The sequence below is a fragment of the Ictalurus furcatus genome, chromosome 15 (assembly GCF_023375685.1).
Source record: "Ictalurus furcatus strain D&B chromosome 15, Billie_1.0, whole genome shotgun sequence".
NCBI lineage: Eukaryota > Metazoa > Chordata > Actinopteri > Siluriformes > Ictaluridae > Ictalurus > Ictalurus furcatus.
Genome location: NC_071269.1, coordinates 16,508,523 through 16,526,125, shown reverse-complemented (window position 1 = coordinate 16,526,125; position 17,603 = coordinate 16,508,523). Strand labels below are relative to the sequence as shown.

Sequence of the window (17,603 nt, the reverse complement as noted above, 5' to 3'; positions counted from 1 at the left end):
TTGTTTAAAATTTATAGAAGGAGTCTCCAGTGTCAACACTTTGGAACCATTCAAAACAGAGGATTTTGCACTTTACAGTTTGTTATAAACATTATAAGCTGCCTTTTTGTGTTATTAACTTCAAGAGAGCAAAACACAGAGGCTACTGATAGCTGTTATAGCGTAAGTAATACTAACATTCCACAATATTAAATGTAACTATAAACAGATTTTAAATAAGTACAACATACTGTTTTTTTATTCATAGGAAATTGTAATCATTGGCAAATAGCTGTGGTATGAGAGGAATAAAACCCTTTGAGAAGTGCTGCTATCAGGAAATAATCAACTTCAGGGTGGTAATGGTCCAGAAGTAGTTTATTCCTTACTTAACAACCTAACACAAAGTCTAACAGCATTTTTACACCACAGTATTTAAAATATTATATTAAAATATTATATTTATCTATATATATATATATATATATATATATATATTTATATATATATATATATATATATATATATATATATATATATATATATATATATATATATATAAAATAGCATTATACTAAAACACTTGGTTTTCCTTTCTGTGATCCCTGTAATGTATACAAATGCCCCCGCTTTATTCTTCACACACATGCCAAAGCAGGTGATGATGAATTGGTATAACAGCAGGGGATCTACAAAGCTATTTAACTTTAGATCATTCACATCAGGAAGCTGGGTGGAAATGTTTTTTCGTCTCCACTGTGAGGTTGATGGCAGATACTGGAGCACCCTCTAGTGAGAATCATCATAAAAGGCTTCATTTACAGGCCAAAGACGATGTGAGAGCCCAAACTGCAGCAGTGCATGACCCAGATCATCAGTCATGACAGCTCACAGTGAGAGGCAAATATCTGCAGTGCCAGTTAAAAAACAGGCTCTGTTGATTTTGAGCCAAGAATGTATAGAAATCATGAACAAAGTTTAATGTTTAAATCTCTGAAATGGATTTATTAATCTTGGTAAGGCTAGTTAGTTACAATTATTTTAAAAACCGCCTCATCTTAGCATTTTATATATACACATGTATGTATGTATATATATATATATATATATATATATATATATATAAACCTACAAGAAATCTCATCTTATTCTCTGTGCCTGCTAAATGGAGAGTGAGCTAAACTTAGAGTGAGTTGCTGAGCAACAGTGACATGTGCCTAGCAGAGAGATGGGAGTGCGTTTTGGTGTGTGACCTTGCTGAGGGCACGATCACTGTTGCTGCGTGTTAATTGCTGGATCTCAGAGAGCTGCTCTGCTAGACGCTTCTGTTCATTCAGCTTCTCTGCTAAGGTCTCCAGCTCAGTGAGAGCCAGCTGCAGCGGCAGCCTATCCTGGTGCCCAGACGGAGTGTTCTTCAGCATGTCCTAGACAAACATATAGGCATGATTTACTGTTAAAGACACTTACATTTACATTACATTTATTCATTTAGAAGATGCTTTTATCCAAAGTGACTTACAAATGAGGAAATACAAGCAAAGCGATATATCAAGCAGAGAACAATACAAGTAGTGCTACCATACAAGATTTATAATTGAGTTCTAGAGAAGCAAATTGCGCAGAGTAGAGGTGTAAGAACCAGAGTAAGTTGGGTTTTTTTGTTTGTTTGTTTTTAAATAATGTAGGGTTGGCATTTTAGGGGTTAGTTAAGTGCTCATGGAAGAGGTGGGTCTTTAGCTGTTTTTTGAAAATAGTGACAGATTCATGCGGTCCAGATTGAGGTTGGAAGTTCACGCCACCACTGAGGGACTGTTAGTGTGAAGGTTCTGGAAAGGGACCTTGAGCCACACTGAGTAGGCACTACTAAGCATCGGTCTTTAACCGATCGCAGATTGCGTATATGTGTGTGTATATATATATATATATATATATATATATATATATATATATATATATATAAATTCATGGCCAGACTTTATTTTTAAAAAAACAACCACCAATTTCACCTCAGTGACTGTAAATGTCAGATTATTTTAGCATTTTTGCAATAATATTAATGATTTGGCATCATGCATTCTGATACTATACTTGGAGTGGTATCAAAGTCAAAATCTTTGAAATTTGAAATCTGATTTTCATGTGATTCCCTTTAAACATTACATGCCAATGGGGACGTCCTGCATTTTGTTGACTTCACGTTGAAATACTACCAGTGTTGTCCAGTGATGCTGTACTACATACAGCTATTGCATTAAAATGTAAAGATGAGAGATCATTAGATATAATTAATGTCCTAATGTATGGGAAATATTATTATGAAGTAGCAGTCCGCTAGATGCTAAGACATGCTACCACCCACTATGCAGATCTCCTTCTCTGTTTCACTTTCTCTGAGGCAATTCTGTTTAGATGTAATCTGAGAACTCCAGTGTTATCTAAGTGCATTTAAAAGCAACAAGAGAAGGATGAAAAGAAGATAATCATGAGCATGTGTGTGTATACAGTATGTGTATGTGTGTATATGTGAAGAACCGCTGACCTGTAAGAGGAGTATAAACTGAGGGAAACGTTGGATTGGCTTCACCATCAGGCCGTAAAGGGTGATTCTGTCTGTGCTGACAGCCTGCCTTTTCTACGATTCAAAGTAGCATGTGAGCAGGTCAGATACAACAGTGTCACTTGTTATATTTCAATTAAAATGCAGCTCACGATCACTGAAAGTAGTACATATCAAGCAGCAGATGCAAGAAGCTACTTTGTACCTAGTCTTTAAATAAAAACCAGTAAAACCAGCAAAACTTACTTTAAGAAATTCCAGAAATGCGGGCTTGGACATGCAGGCTTTCTTGATGAGAGCCATTGCATTTGTGAAGTTGTTGACATAATCGCTGTATACATCCAGAACCATTGATTTTGAAAACTGAAAGGGATACAGAGGTTTATGAAAACCTGCACACACACACACACACACACAAACACACACACACACACACACGCACACACACACACACACCATTTCACAAAGCAACATTTTTAAATTGCTAGACTCTGGTCTAAATAGAGCTTTCAGCAATCATACATTTTAGCTGAGGTTGCTGTCGTAAACCTGATTTATTACAAATCCTTGAATCTTTTGCATCACATGTTAAAAATAAGCACAGCTGCTGCTCACAGCTTTGGTACCGCACAGGAAATGAGTACTGTTTAAATAGAAATGCTGAGTACAAGATTTCTGGGTTGGGTTTTTTTTTCCAAATGTAAAAAAGCACACAAATGGTGGAAACAGCACAAAGTCAGAACAAAACTAGCCGATGTGAAACCTAGTTAATGGAGTTCAAGAATATTTTAATACCCAGCTAAACAACCTTGAGTTAACAGAATGCCCATACCACACTTTCAGTTAGATCCCACTTCCTGAAATTGCCTTTTTTGAGCTTTTTTGTGTTGTTGTTGCTGTTGGATTTCTTTTTGTACAACAATGGAAATAACATTGCTATGCATCTTAGTACATCCCTTTTATTTATGTGTGTTATTTCCACAAAGGGAGTGCGATTAATTTAGTTTTGGAAAAAGCTAACATGACAATACTTCTGCTCAGATGTTTCCTATTACTTAATACATTGACATCATTTCAGGCAAGGAAAAGAAAGCAAAAGTTTCAGCTTGAGAGGGTTCAGGCTTATCTAGATACCCAAGTATCATTCACTTTAAGTACATGAACAACAGAATTTGAACCCTTTTGAGTTGATAAACTCATTTGGGGGGAAATCCTGAGACTTACAGAGGCTACAAACAGATCCCCAATGGTCTCTATTTGGTCCCATTCGGCCACGCGGGAGGCCAAGGCGATCTGGAACATGGCATGGCACTGTAGGATCTCTTTCACCCGGTAGAAAATGGGCTGGATCTTTCTAGTACTCAGGATACGTGGCTCTGCCTCCATTAAAGGCTTTTGATAATCCTGGGAGTGAATCAGAATGTACAAGATGAATCCAGGAGCAGTGAATGTAATACTCATTTCTGTGTATGTACTGTGAAGATGAAATAAAAAGTGATATAATTTTAGATAATTACACGATTACATTGCAATCAGTGACCTACTTTCAGAATCCTTCTGAGGGAATCCAAGTAGCTTATCTCACTCTGGATAATAGAGCCAAGAATGTGACGTCTTACAGTCTGGAAAAAAAAAAGTTGAGTTAAGCTTAATAAATCTGTACAAGTTCACTGTAGTTTGGTTACATGGCTGAGACACACAAACACACACACACACACAGACACACACACACACACCAACCTGTTGGCTAGTGAGACCCTCTGGCATGGGAGAAAGTTGAGGTGGTGGATGTTTTACTTCAGAAACTGATACATCTAGGTAACCAGAATCGTCTTCTGTGTCATCTGCATTGTTTTTATATTTACACAAAACCTTGTTAGTCCTGCTTTACTGCCACTTTGACTTTTAAAGATCTTTGACTGTCTATTTTAACAGTGCTGCAGCCTCACAAGAAATTAACTTCCAGCTTTCAACAAAAGAAAGAGATTAAGAAAAAACTCTCAAACCTGTGTTTTCTTTTTTATTCAGGAAGGACACTTTGCGCATCATGGCTATTTTAGTCTTTTCCAGACCATCTTTAGTGCCATTCCGGGCGGCTTTCATGAGCTGTTGAACCTGTGAGAGAGGAGATGAGTACTGAAATGGACATCTGCGGCTTAGAGGAAGAAGGAAAAAAGGTTGGTCCTGTACAGAGTACAGTGTTTACAGCAACAGGGGCAAAGTCACTCACTGATGGTCCCTCATGGTTCATTTGCTGTAAGCTTCAGGGCATTTAGACAGTTTCATTTTCACTGGGAAGCAAAGCCTTTTTTTCTGTGCATTGTGCAAGATTGAGCAAGAGGAAGGCTGACTGAATATGGTTGAATGATTTATATAAGTACATACAAGTTATAACCTGCATCATAAACCTTATATTTGACTATGTTGAATGATGAATGATACTGCAGTTGCAGTACTAATGGGAAAATATACCTTGATATCATAGGCCTGTTTGATCTGGCTGACGTCTCGAGCCCCTAACCGCATGGCCAGTTCACGTTTGGTCCGGGCACAATGCTCCTTTATGCGCCGTACATCGGGAGAAATCTAAGGTCATCGCCGTATCCACATGCCCATGGTCAATAGGGATGGTGTTTAGATCAATGTGCAGAGAGAGACAGACAGAAACACACAAAGAGGGGAGAGAATGAGGAAACAGAGGGAAAGCCAGACAGGCGGACAGTGACACATTCAAGGACAATGAAAAGAAAAAGTCTGAGAATCGCTATCATTTATATACTCTAGTGACTAACATCAATATCACATACAAGCTGCAGAAATAACTAAACAAGCATGCATACATTTAGCATCCATTGCACCAGGACCTTAAATGGTTCACTGATTAGGTTAGTGAAAGGTTTCTGTACCTGTTTTCAGCTAAGATCATGCATAAAGGATGGCAATGCATACAGACAGCTTCGGCAACAGAGGAAAGACTAACATGAGCAACAGCAGGAGATGAACAAGGGGAAGCCCAGGAAGGAAAGAGAACTGAAAAAGTGGTGAGTGGAGAAAAAAAAAAAATCCACTGGTTCAGTGAATTAAGCTTCCTCCCACTCATATACTGCGGCTGTCATGTGTTAGTGGTTTGTGAGTACTATATGACAGCATGTATCTATTGCCACCTTGTGACAATGCGCAGAAACGATCAGAGCTTGTTTTTGATCATGTGGAAATTAAATGAAAAGGGAAATGAATCAAAAAATAGTTTTTTTTAAAAAATCAAAGAATGTGATAAAGATGTTGAGCTAATAAAATCCCCTGTATTGCACCCTGCTTTGACCTCAGAGATAAGATTTTAGATACAGCAGCTCCGTGATTTAGGCATGAGCTGAACCTGTGCTTGTTCCCACCTTGCTACGTGTCCGTGGCTTGGTCTCAGTGTCCGAGTGCTCATCATAACTCTCAAACTCACTGGAGCTCCAGCCATTATCCATCCCCTCTGCCAATTCACCAGGCCTCTGCACATCCTCATAGATCATATCGTCACCTCCACACAAAACAAGAAACACAGAAGAGTTAGGCAAACTGTACAGCTATGACGACACAAATCCTTTTTAATGCACGATCACAGCATATGTAACATCCCTGCTAACAAATAATGCTGTCAAAATGTTTAATTATGTATTCAACAGGTTCTAAGAAGGTTAGATTTGTACCATCCTAGAAACAACCTTCCTGCAATGTGCTCTTAGGATTAGTGTTAATGTTTCTATGCTTACAAATGTTGCAGCAATGTTTAGTAATGTTTTTATGTACAAGTTATGTAATAACTGTTCTCAGAACACCCAGAAAACACTGTAATGTCCCGAAAATTTTCAGAGAACCAAATATTCTTAGCTGGGATGCATAGCCATTGAACATGGGCACCATACAGTCTATATGGTCTTGATCAAAGTCTTATCTAATGCATAAGTTAAGAGGTTTTGTCTTGGTTGTCACTTAATATATTTGTTCTTCAAAATGTACACTGCACTTCAGGGATGTACTTGGAAATAGTATAACATTAGTCACATGCCCAGCTGCATACATTGCACAGATAATGCATATTTACTGACATTTACTGTCACAAATGACCAACAAAATGGTCAAACTGCGTGTTAAATTGATCAAATTAATAGAGAGAAAATCAAAATCTTATCACATCTGACAAATCTGAATTCTACCTTTCTGAATATGATTTTTAAAAATAGTGCACATATACACCTTTTGCCTTTATACTTGCCACCATCCTCTTGAACTTCCATCCATCTATTTTCTCTACCACTTATCCTACACAGGGGCGTGGGGGAGCTTTTAGCCTATCCCAGGGAACTCAGGGCACAAGGTGGAGGACAACCTGGATGGGGGAGCCAATCCATCGCAGGGCACAAGTGCACACACTACGGACAATTTACAAATGCCAATCAACCAACAACATATGTCTTTGGACTGGGGAGGAGACAGGAGTACCTGGAGGTACTGGAGGAAGCACAGGGAGAAAATGCAAGCTCCGTGTACACAGGGCAGAGGCAGGACTTGAACCCCCAACCCCAGAGGTGCGAGGCAAGCGTGCTAACCAATAAGTGACTGTGAACAGTTTGGAAATTGCAAGACTGTTAAGTAAGAATTCCTTTAGCGACACGTTACCAGTTTGGTGGCAAATAAACATTAAAAGTAGAGAAGTAAAAAAATCTATCTATTTGTTGACATCAAGATGATAAACAACTCTTAAACTAAACTAATTCTTGCCCATAAAGCAGCCAATTCTGGCACAACTATCATCAAGTTTATGCACATAAATATTCATTACAATAGTTGCGGGCCAAAAAACAGCCATGTTTAAGGTTTGTCTTTGCATTTGGAATCTGGGCTATGTGCAACCATCCACATGCAGCTTTTGAATTTTTGGCCAAAAATGGCCGAATCGAAAGTTCTGAGATTACTGCCCTCATTCCACAGGTTTATGTGAACCAGATGAAAGTGCATGTGTGGGCCAGCACTGGGCAATCACTCATTTGCTGTCAGGGTTGTTACCTGACTTTCTACATTCATAGCTCATGTGGAAAACATGTAGAATAGTGCATACTGAGTCCCGAGTCTTTCACCTACCTGCATCAGGAGAGGGGATGTTCTCACAAGGGACATCATCATAAATCACTTCTGAGTCAGGGGGAGGACCTGGGTACACCTCTGAGGACGAAGAGGGCAAGCCTCGCTCTGATTCAGAAGCAGGCTTTCCTATAGAGCACAGAAAGTCTCAGGATTAGTACATGAAATGCATTTCTTTCCAAGGTTGATCCTAATCTGATCATTGAATTTTCTCAAAGGATAGCCTGTTCACATGGTTTCACATTCCAGGTTGAAAAAGTGTGAAGTCAAAAACTCTGAACAGTTATTGATTCTCTAGTTAATAGCAGCAGCCATTAAACTGTACAATGCATTCATTAAACTGACTGTGGTATCGACCGCAATGCAGGCAGAAGCACTAGCAAGAACAAATTAATCTGGAGCGTACAGAAACAACGACAAAGGCTTTTTCAATGTCACCAGAAAATTGGATGAACAAAGAAAAGCTAGAAAGCAACACTAACACTAAGGACACGACACGATACATTTTAACAATAGCTCAAAAGTAAGGCAATACATGTATTGCTTCTATTCCAGGAAGAGAATAATACCATGTTTTTATTATCAAATGGAGTCATTTACTTGATCTGCAATCTAATATAACTTCAGGCTGTTTATACATGCACATAATTGAAGGCCATGGTTAGAATTACACAGGGAACAGTCTGTCAGTCAGGGAAGTACTGTGCACCTTCTTAAGCAGGAGGTCATGCATGTAAAGTACAATAATGTCTTACACAATTTTACATAAACAACACAGGGGTCACAAATTAGCTGAGCTATTTCCAAACTCTAGCACCAACACACAGGAAATACATGTGTTTACAGTCTGAATCAGCTACAGTAGGGTAAAAGAGGACACCTCCTACAGTCTGAGGCAACACTAAAACAGAAGTAAAGAAATTGGTTCTAAGTGGAGACCAGGCAAAGTACCTTTGTGCAGTCGTAGTGTGAGTTCTGACACCACACTGAACCATTCCTGTGAGTGACCTGGTGCTTGAGCTGAACACACACACACTTCACTCAGAACACTGCTTTATTGTTTTTGAGCTCAATCTGTGGATATGTATGTACTCCTGATTCGAAAAAAGGTGAAATTCAAGTGGGGTGCCAATATTTATGAGTTGCATGCATAAATAATGAAATCATGGATTAGTTTTGATGCAGTGATTCTTTAATCATCATTCAACTGAATTAAAAAATGTTTCATATGTGAGCATCCAGGATCACATCTGGACATTGGCGGGTTTCAAGCAAATTCCAAGAGTAGGTCAAATATTTTCAAAGGCACACAATCTCTCTATTATGGATAGTAACTAAAAGCAGATGGTTCTGATTATCTGAAGTTTCGATTTGAATGTGTCAAATTATTTGCTTAAATCTTTCATTCGGTGGAGGATTCATGTCCTCCTTAGAGTCACAGACCTGTCTGAGCAAACATGCGAGCAACCTTCTTTATGACAGGTGTATAGTAGCATTCGGGTCTTGAATGTAAACCTGGAGAACACAGACACAAAACTGGACATCGGCTGAAACAAGGTGAGAGGTGTACCTTTCAGATTTAATACCATATAGGTGCTCTTTGTGATATGTACAATTTGTGCATAGAATTTGTGTAATAGAAAGAGAGCAGCACAAAGCAGATATTATTTAACAGTGACACTGATGTGGTAGTGTGTTTTGGCACTGCCACAAGTGTAACAAGCATAGCAGCTTTACATTTACTGCTCACTGTATCAGACACCTACTCCACTGCTCCAGCTTGCTGGTGTACTCTTGTTGCTCAATTTGTCAAATCACAGTTTGTATTTATTGGACTCTAGTCTCACAATACTGTTGTTAACTGGAAATATTTGTTCTGCTCTCAACATAGCAATAACATTAAGGTGTTTAGACCTCAGAGGTCTATGCCTATTTTGCCCATTTTCCCCATTTCATACAGGAATGTTTTATTATTTCTTCAGCACAGCACAAAAACCGGTTGCTGAATGGCCTGAAATTTGATTGCGGGTAGATGTAAGGACTGAGTAACAAAATGCACCATTGATCTTCTTGGAAAGCTGTGGACCTGCTGCTGTTTATAGTTCAACTAACTTCTGCCTTGAAAATCAAGTGAACAGGCTTAAATAAAAAGATATATTAAATATTAAATTGTGAAGATACGGCTGGATTTGAAACTTTTTTTCAACAGTGACAAGATGGAATTTAAAGTAAGTTTCTACACCAAATAATTCCTAAATAATTAAACAATGTGTGACATGGTCTTTCATGGCTTTTAAGAGCTACAATTTACAGCAATGCTGCTGCTGCTGATAAACTCATGCAAGCAGCAAACTCACCACATGTGTAGGTGAACTTAATAAAATGGTTAATGAATGTAGGTAAAAGGTAAATGTACCAACCAAAGTGGCCACATAGTGTATTTTGTAAGAGCCAAGAGCAATACCTTCATGTGTATGTGTGTTTTTCTTCCATGTGCCTTCGGACTCCTCTGTGACTCTCGGCTCAATAGATACAGAACGTCTGAAACATAGACAAAACCAGCCATTAGCCAGATCAATGCAGAATGTTACACTATTATGTATTGTATTTTATACTCTTCTTAGGAAAGAGGTAAGTCTCTCGTAATGTTTAGCTCACAGAGCTGACTAATCTAACTACATGGCATAATGTAGCCGTGACACTAAAAATTAAATAATAAACCATTATTATGATATGTTCTAGAGATGCATCAAGGAATCACCTGTGTCTCAGAAAACTCCTGACCAAAAAGTATTTAAAATTTCTGCTCTACAGTTAGATTGTATGACACTTACCCATCAGGAGACTGCCTGACTACCATATCTGAAAAGAAAGAAAGAAAGAAAGAAAGCAGATTGTTATACAATTTTTTATTATTAGTCATACAATTTAATACAATACACTCATGGTAAATACATGATTGAAATCCTTACCTGGGCTTGTTATGTGTGATTGCTGAGGAACAGCTTGACCCTCCTGACCAGCAGAGGTCACTCCATTTAATTCCTCATGAAGAGTGACTGGGATACATTTCACCGCTTGACTGTAAAGTGCATTAGAGTTTGTGTTGTCACCGGAAGCAACTTCCTGAAGTCCAGTCGCAGCGGAGGACACTACAAAGTCTTTAATTTCCCCAGGGTTTGGACCAGCATTGTTCTCATCTTCACTATCATCAAACTGAAACTGCTCTCCCTGCTCCTCGTCCTCATCATCCTCTTCTTCCTCCTGTTGGGGGGTCTGTGCCACACCAGTGGGCATAGACTCTGAAACCAAGTTATATGATTGAGTCTATAATTATTTAATAATTCAGGCTTGGCACTGGACTCTTTAAAGGGAAAAAAAACCATTAGATTGGCAGATGAAATCTTTTTAAGAGTATAAGGTCAACCTGACAAATATTACTGTAAATTTCCAGATGAAAAATGAAAATGTAACACATTTAATACTGGTGGATCTGAAGCCTGTCCCACTCTTCATGGGACATCAGTCCATTGCACCCACAACGCACACACAAAGACCTGCACAAATAGTATCTGAGCTCAGGATTGAAACCGTGACCCTGGAGTCAACACTACATGTGACACTGTGCCATCAATATACATTATATTTTTGGACACTTGACCATCACACCCATATGTGGGTCTTCTATATATACAGTTGTATAGGATGTCTTTGTATGCTATAGCATTACAATTTCCCTGCACTGGAACTAAGGGGCCCAAACATATTCCAGCATGACAATGCCCCTGTGCACAAAGTGAGGTCCATTAAGACATGGTTTCTCACGGTTGTAGTGGAAGAACTCAGATGGCCTGAACAGAGCTCTGACCTCAGCCCCACACCTTTGGGATGAACTGGAATGCCGACTGCACCCCAGGCCTCCTTGTCCAATGTCAGTGCCTGACTTCACTAATGCTCCACTGAAGCTACGCAGGGTTGAGCCTAGCCAGTACCTGGATGGGAGACCTCCTGGGGAAAACTAAGGTTGCTGCTGGAAGTGGTATTAGTGAGGCCAACAAGGAGCCTGTGGTCTGTTTGAGGCCTAACGCCCCAGTATAGTGACGGGAACACTATACTGTAAAAACAGCACCATCTTTCGGATAAGACATTAAACTGAGGTCCTGACACTCTGTGGTCATTAAAATGAAATTTCCCCATTGGCCCTTATCTATCAATAATCTCCATCCCTGAATTGGCTAGATCACTCGCCTCTCCTCTCCACCAGTAGCTGGTGTGTGGTGAGCGTTCTGGTGCACTATGACTGCAATCACATCATCCAGGTGGATGCTACACACTGGTGGTAGGTGAGGAAATTTTCCCCATACAATGTAAAAGCGCTTTGAGTGTCTAGAAAAGCACTATCTAAATGTAACTGTAACTAACTGTGACTAACTCTTGTAGCTAAATGTGCAGAAATCTCCACAGCCATGCTCCAAAATGTAGTGGACAGCCTTCCCAGAAGAGTGGAGGTTATTATAATGGAAAAGATAGAACTAATCTGGATTGAAATGTTCAACAAGCACATGTACAGTAAGTGTTATGGTCAAGTGTCCACAAAGTTTTTGCCATATAGTGTATAATATGAAAAGTCTGTCCTACAACAAGTGTTGTAACATTCAGAACCAAACTACATCTGGACAAACAGTCATATTATTTACAGCCATTACTAACTGAATAACAAATCATTATATGTAATAAGAAAACAGGCTCAACAAATCATTGCCTTGCTTAGTAATTTTAATTACTAGGCATAACTACTAATAACTAACATAATAACCAACACCAAAGATCTGGAGATGTTGTATCACATAGTAACTTGGGGTTTCCTTAACAGCAAATGCCAAATGCCCAAACCACAGGCAAAGGATAATTATAACCTACTGGCTCAAAATAATACACTTTAGCACCATGTGACAGACATGGAAACCAACAACAATGTAATTTTAAAGCAACTATAACAGCTTGTACAGTATGTACCAGGGATGCAGCTTCATGTTAGAAAAGGCAGGCTCCTCATGAGTCATTTAGGGTGTTGGGTGGAATAACAAGCCATGAATAAGCGTAAATGATTAAAGTCCAGTTGTGCGCAACACTAAAACAGGTCAGGAACTCAGGTTAAAAACTCAGGTCAAAAACTCTCGGAATACACATTATCCTATTTCTTTGTTGCTCTGTTTTAAAAGTTCTAAACAGCATTACCTTCTCTCTTGTCCTCATCAAGTTCTCTCCAATAGAAACAAGCTAAACTCTTAGATCCAATGGACAAGTGGATTTTTGGCAACACCAGGAATTTGAGCGAGGGGTTCATGCAAGCAGTATAAAGAGCAGGAGGCATATGGTGCAGGATCTCTTGGATGCAGCATATGGTCAGCTGCCTTTTAAACAACATTGCGTTCTAGCAGAGATTAAAACGGTCACACCACACTGCCTGAGCCAAATTCACAAAAGACTTACTAAACCACGTGGCAGTATGGACCAATCATATCTCAGAAAAGCTTCCATGGAAGCTACAGGTCAAGTTATATCTGTATTTATCCTGTAGGAACTATTGCATTCAGTGCTTGTTAATATCATCTAAATTTCTCTTCATATAGTGTACTGAGGATCTTGTTAATAGATTTAAACAAATAAATAAAGTGTATTCACCTGTAGGATGTGGGATAAGGGACTCCGGGGATGCCATGGGCTCAGTCTGTAGTCACATCTGCCTTCCTGTATGAAAACCAGAGCCTCATATTATGGAAAGGGTGACACATTGTGTGATTAACAGTACATATTCAAGCTGATTGCAACATCACTGTTGTTCAGTTTCTCACACCCTTGAATGGATCTTAATCTTGATGGCAATATAAAACCCAGCTGAGCAAACCTTCTCTAGACTGGAGGGGATCAATAATCTATGATGGTTTCATATTTATGTGAAGAAGGAAAGAAGAAGATAGCTGGAGGAGGCGACACAAGAATTTCTGACAGCGATTGTGCTGTATGAGTCTGCTAAATTCCTCAGGGCTGCGTGGCGAATCCAGGCTTGTTTTTAACTGACTTGGTCCTCCCATAGTCGCTCGGCAAGGCTAACAGTGTGACTCAAAAACAGATTAACTCAGACATAAGGAATGAGCAAAGCCTAAACATAAATAACAGATTTTGGAGATGCTGCCTAGTTCAAGCATTTCCTGTAGTTTCGTTGCTCATATCAATCCTATACATCAGTCCCTCTCCTTCTTTTCCTAAAGAGATCACAGTTTATTACTGGAAGCTCATTTTTGTTAAAGACACCTAAAGTTAAATTTGAACCCAGCATCCTCAGAAGGTCAAAGTAAATAACCACAATAAAGAACCACAGTACTATATGTAACCTTGCATCTTACTGTGAATTCAAGAGGGAACAAAAAAAAACCCTTACAATAATTTGGATACACACCACTTAATTAATACTTTGTTAAATCACCTTGTTCTTGTGATACAGCACTCTTTTTGGATAGGAGTCTACCAACATGGCACATCTTGATTTGGATGTTTTGTTCCACTCTTCCTTGAAAAAATACTCCAGCTCAAATTGGAAAGGTTCTCCTGTACACAGCCCTCTTCAAGACATTCCACAGGTTTTCAATTAGACTTAGATCTGGGCTCTGACTGGGCCATTCCAAAACATTGATCTTCTTCTTCTGAAGCTATTCTTTTGTTGACTTGGATTTGTGCTTTGGGTCAATTCGTGCTGGAATTTTACTTCCTCCTCACATATCTAACAGAGACCTGCAGGTTTTGTGCCAAACTGATTGGTATTTGGAGCTATCCATGATTCTCTCTATCTTGAATATGGTCTCAGTCCCAGCTAAAGAAAAACAGCCCCATAGCATTACACTTCCACCACCATGCTTCATCATGGATATAATGTTCTCTGGGTAATAAGCTGTCTTGTTTTTACACCATACATATCTATTAGAATTATGCTCAAACTCATTTTGCAGCATGGATTAGGGTGATTGTATGCATGTTTTGGTCAAACGTAAACAGGCATGGATGTTTTTTTTGTTTGTTTGCTTTTGTTTTTTCATGAGAAAGGGCTTCCATCTAGCCACCCTACTGCATAGCCCAGATAGGTGAAGAATACAAGAGGTTGTCAGATCTAGATATTTTCTCTTGGCAGCCTCTCTGATAAGTTTTCATTTTGTACTTTTTTATCAAATTTAGAGGGACGTCCTGTTCTTGGTAATGTCACTGTGGTGCACCATTTTCTCCCCTTGTTGATAATGGCCTTAATAATGTTCCATGGTAGATCTAATGTTTTGGAAATGCTTTTGTACCTCTCTCCTGATTGATGCCTTTCAACAATGACATCCTGTACATGCATTTTCTTTTCCCCCCATATAAATAGCTTCTATTTAAATGTGTAAAAACAAAATATTCTGACATCATGATTTATCTTTGTTATTTTTTTTTTTCAACACAAAAACCTGCAATTTTAACAGGGCCAAATGTAGCCTTTTTTTTATATCCACTGTATGAAGAATTTCTTTTCTCAGTAACATGAAAAGCTATGGGTTTTTTTTTTATCAATACTTTTGACACACATTAAATCCACATTTTGACTAACTTGTTGCACAGACAGGAAACATGTATAAATGATTAAAAAGCATTACATGTCATTCATAATAAGCTAAAAAAAAATCGTTGCCAAATCACAGTAGTACTGTATAAGAGGAATAAACATTTTGGATGTGCTGTGATAGTAAAATAATCAATGACTATGATTATGATTCTACTTTGTTACTTTATTGTAACACTATAGTAACCGTAGATGGGGTTTTTTTTTTCCGACAGAGACTTCTAAACACTTCTGTAATAAATAAGAGTGTCTGCTAAATGCTTTGAATGTAAGAATCAGTTAACTTAATATATAAATACAGAAATCAGTACTTGGATTGTCAGGACCTAATGGCACAACAGAGCTTAGCAAAACCCTAACACACTTTGCTCTAATATCAATGCTAACTCTATTAGAAACCTCTCACTTTTATGTCCCATTTTGTAAGGAAAAAGATGTGTCTTGTATTCCCACAAAAGGCAAGCCCCATTTATTTTAAGCTTCTTTAGGAACAACTGACACAGTGTACCATCCAGCCCAGCAATTGCAATATATGGCTAAACAAAAAAAGAAGAGATTTTGTAAAGAGCTGGTCACGTGTCAGCTGTGAGAGGCAAAGGCCGTAACAAGAGTCAGAGTGTTTCAAACAGCCATCGTCATAGAAACACAGTTCGAGTGTAACATAAATAATGCAGGGATTGCCTTGACCACAGACACAAAGAGTGAAACATCTGCACCTTCACACACATTTACTCCACATGAACACTCCTTTCTCTTGCCTCACTGCTCTTTCTTTTTTTCCATCTCACAACATTTGCCAAACTGAATTGTTTTCGCTCCTTCAGATTAATTGTGTGAATCAACACATTAACAATTGTTTAATTTGTGACTTTCAAATGTTTATAGCTCAAATTTGTTCTTATGTTCCCTGTCTTACAAAGAAACACTCACAGCTCTGCTCATATGTTTTCACACCTGTGTTTTTACTAACATGCACTGACAAATACATTCTGAACATTATGTTTCCCAAGAGCAAACCATTTGCTGCTACTAAACTAATGCATGCAAATTCTCCTTACATTTTCTGAAAATCTGCTGCATTAACTTTGCCTCCAATTTTGATTGAAAACTTCCTGTCCTACTGGAGCTCTGACAGAACAGCAAAGCCACATCCACAGCAGGGATAGCAGCATGTTTCTCTTTATTGACCTTTGTTTACTCTCCAAACAAAGTGAGCAATTCTGCTTATGAGCAAACATTCAGATTTTTGTCACTTCAGATCAAATGACTTTCTTCCAGAAATCTTCCAGTACTATTATTTAGTATGACCATGACCACATATATTGTTGTAGTTTTTTTTTGTTTGTTTGTTTTGTTTTTTCAATAGGCTACATCCTTATATATTAGAACTATAGAATGTGTAGAGTTTCCTTTGCATCTTCTTCTAGCACTGGTGTCTGATGTTTTTCTTCTTCTGAATCTTGGTCCTGATTTGGTTATATTTGAATCAGTTTAGCTTCTTATTTTTGTAGAACCATGTCTAAACAGAACTGATTGGCCTTTACTCTAAACCTCAAATATCTTTGTGCAACTTTCCCCCAGTTTATCGAGTTGAATTTTTGTGTTTTATATACCAGTTGACAGTGGTTTTCTATACAAACTATGGTAATGAATTACTGTCCAAACTTCTTCACTCAAAAAGAAGGGTTTTATTGACATTTAGCACGAGATATAACAGATTATTGTCATGAGCTTTGCTGTAATAAAAGTGTATTATAACTGCAATAACAGGCCTGACATAAAAGACTATATCCTAAGAAGGTTCAATCTGTAGACAAGCCCTTTTTTTGTTTGTAGCATACTGTTATGCCCATTGCAAGGGTGAGAAGTATAAATGTAGGTAAAATTATTCTAATTTTAAAGGCACATGCTAGGGTGGTCAAAACATATAAGCAGAACTGTATTGGTAGTATCTGGTATATATATATATATATATATATATATATATATATATATATATATATATATATATATAAACTTTGTTCTGAGCTGTTTTAAAGATAAAACTTAATTTATAATGGGGCAGTAGACACCACTAAAGGTTAGTTGTTCATTAACAGTTTAGTGTAGCTGTTTCTCTGACATCAGCTTGTATGACTAACATTAAATTTCAGTTCAGTTTTACTGAATGGCTTTCACTTAAAAGCAAGTGCTATTGTCTGTGAATCCTCAAACAGGTTATCAAAAATCCCAATGCTGAAATCCAGAGGTCATCTATTAATGTATTGATCAGATAGTGACATTGGATCTGCC

At 38.2% G+C, this 17,603-nt stretch overlaps 1 protein-coding gene across 2 annotated transcripts in view; it reads right to left on the bottom strand.

Annotated features, from left to right (window-relative positions):
* The window catches only part of arhgef10lb (Rho guanine nucleotide exchange factor (GEF) 10-like b), a 37,690-nt gene that overhangs the window by 18,136 nt on the left and 1,951 nt on the right, over positions 1–17,603 (bottom strand). Inside the window, exons 2-15 of one of the 2 annotated variants that reach the window (XM_053643242.1) lie at positions 13,352–13,417; positions 10,639–10,968; positions 10,501–10,528; positions 10,131–10,207; positions 7,667–7,795; positions 5,929–6,065; positions 5,009–5,122; positions 4,543–4,651; positions 4,277–4,380; positions 4,081–4,158; positions 3,761–3,940; positions 2,783–2,899; positions 2,519–2,611; positions 1,233–1,403 (exon numbers count right to left, since the gene is read on the bottom strand). In XM_053643242.1, coding sequence (XP_053499217.1) covers positions 1,233–1,403; positions 2,519–2,611; positions 2,783–2,899; positions 3,761–3,940; positions 4,081–4,158; positions 4,277–4,380; positions 4,543–4,651; positions 5,009–5,122; positions 5,929–6,065; positions 7,667–7,795; positions 10,131–10,207; positions 10,501–10,528; positions 10,639–10,968; positions 13,352–13,388 — 1,704 coding nt within the window. In that variant the 5' untranslated portion in view covers positions 13,389–13,417. The remainder of the gene's footprint in view (positions 1–1,232; positions 1,404–2,518; positions 2,612–2,782; positions 2,900–3,760; positions 3,941–4,080; positions 4,159–4,276; positions 4,381–4,542; positions 4,652–5,008; positions 5,123–5,928; positions 6,066–7,666; positions 7,796–10,130; positions 10,208–10,500; positions 10,529–10,638; positions 10,969–13,351; positions 13,418–17,603) is intronic. The other variant, XM_053643243.1, reaches the window with a different exon arrangement.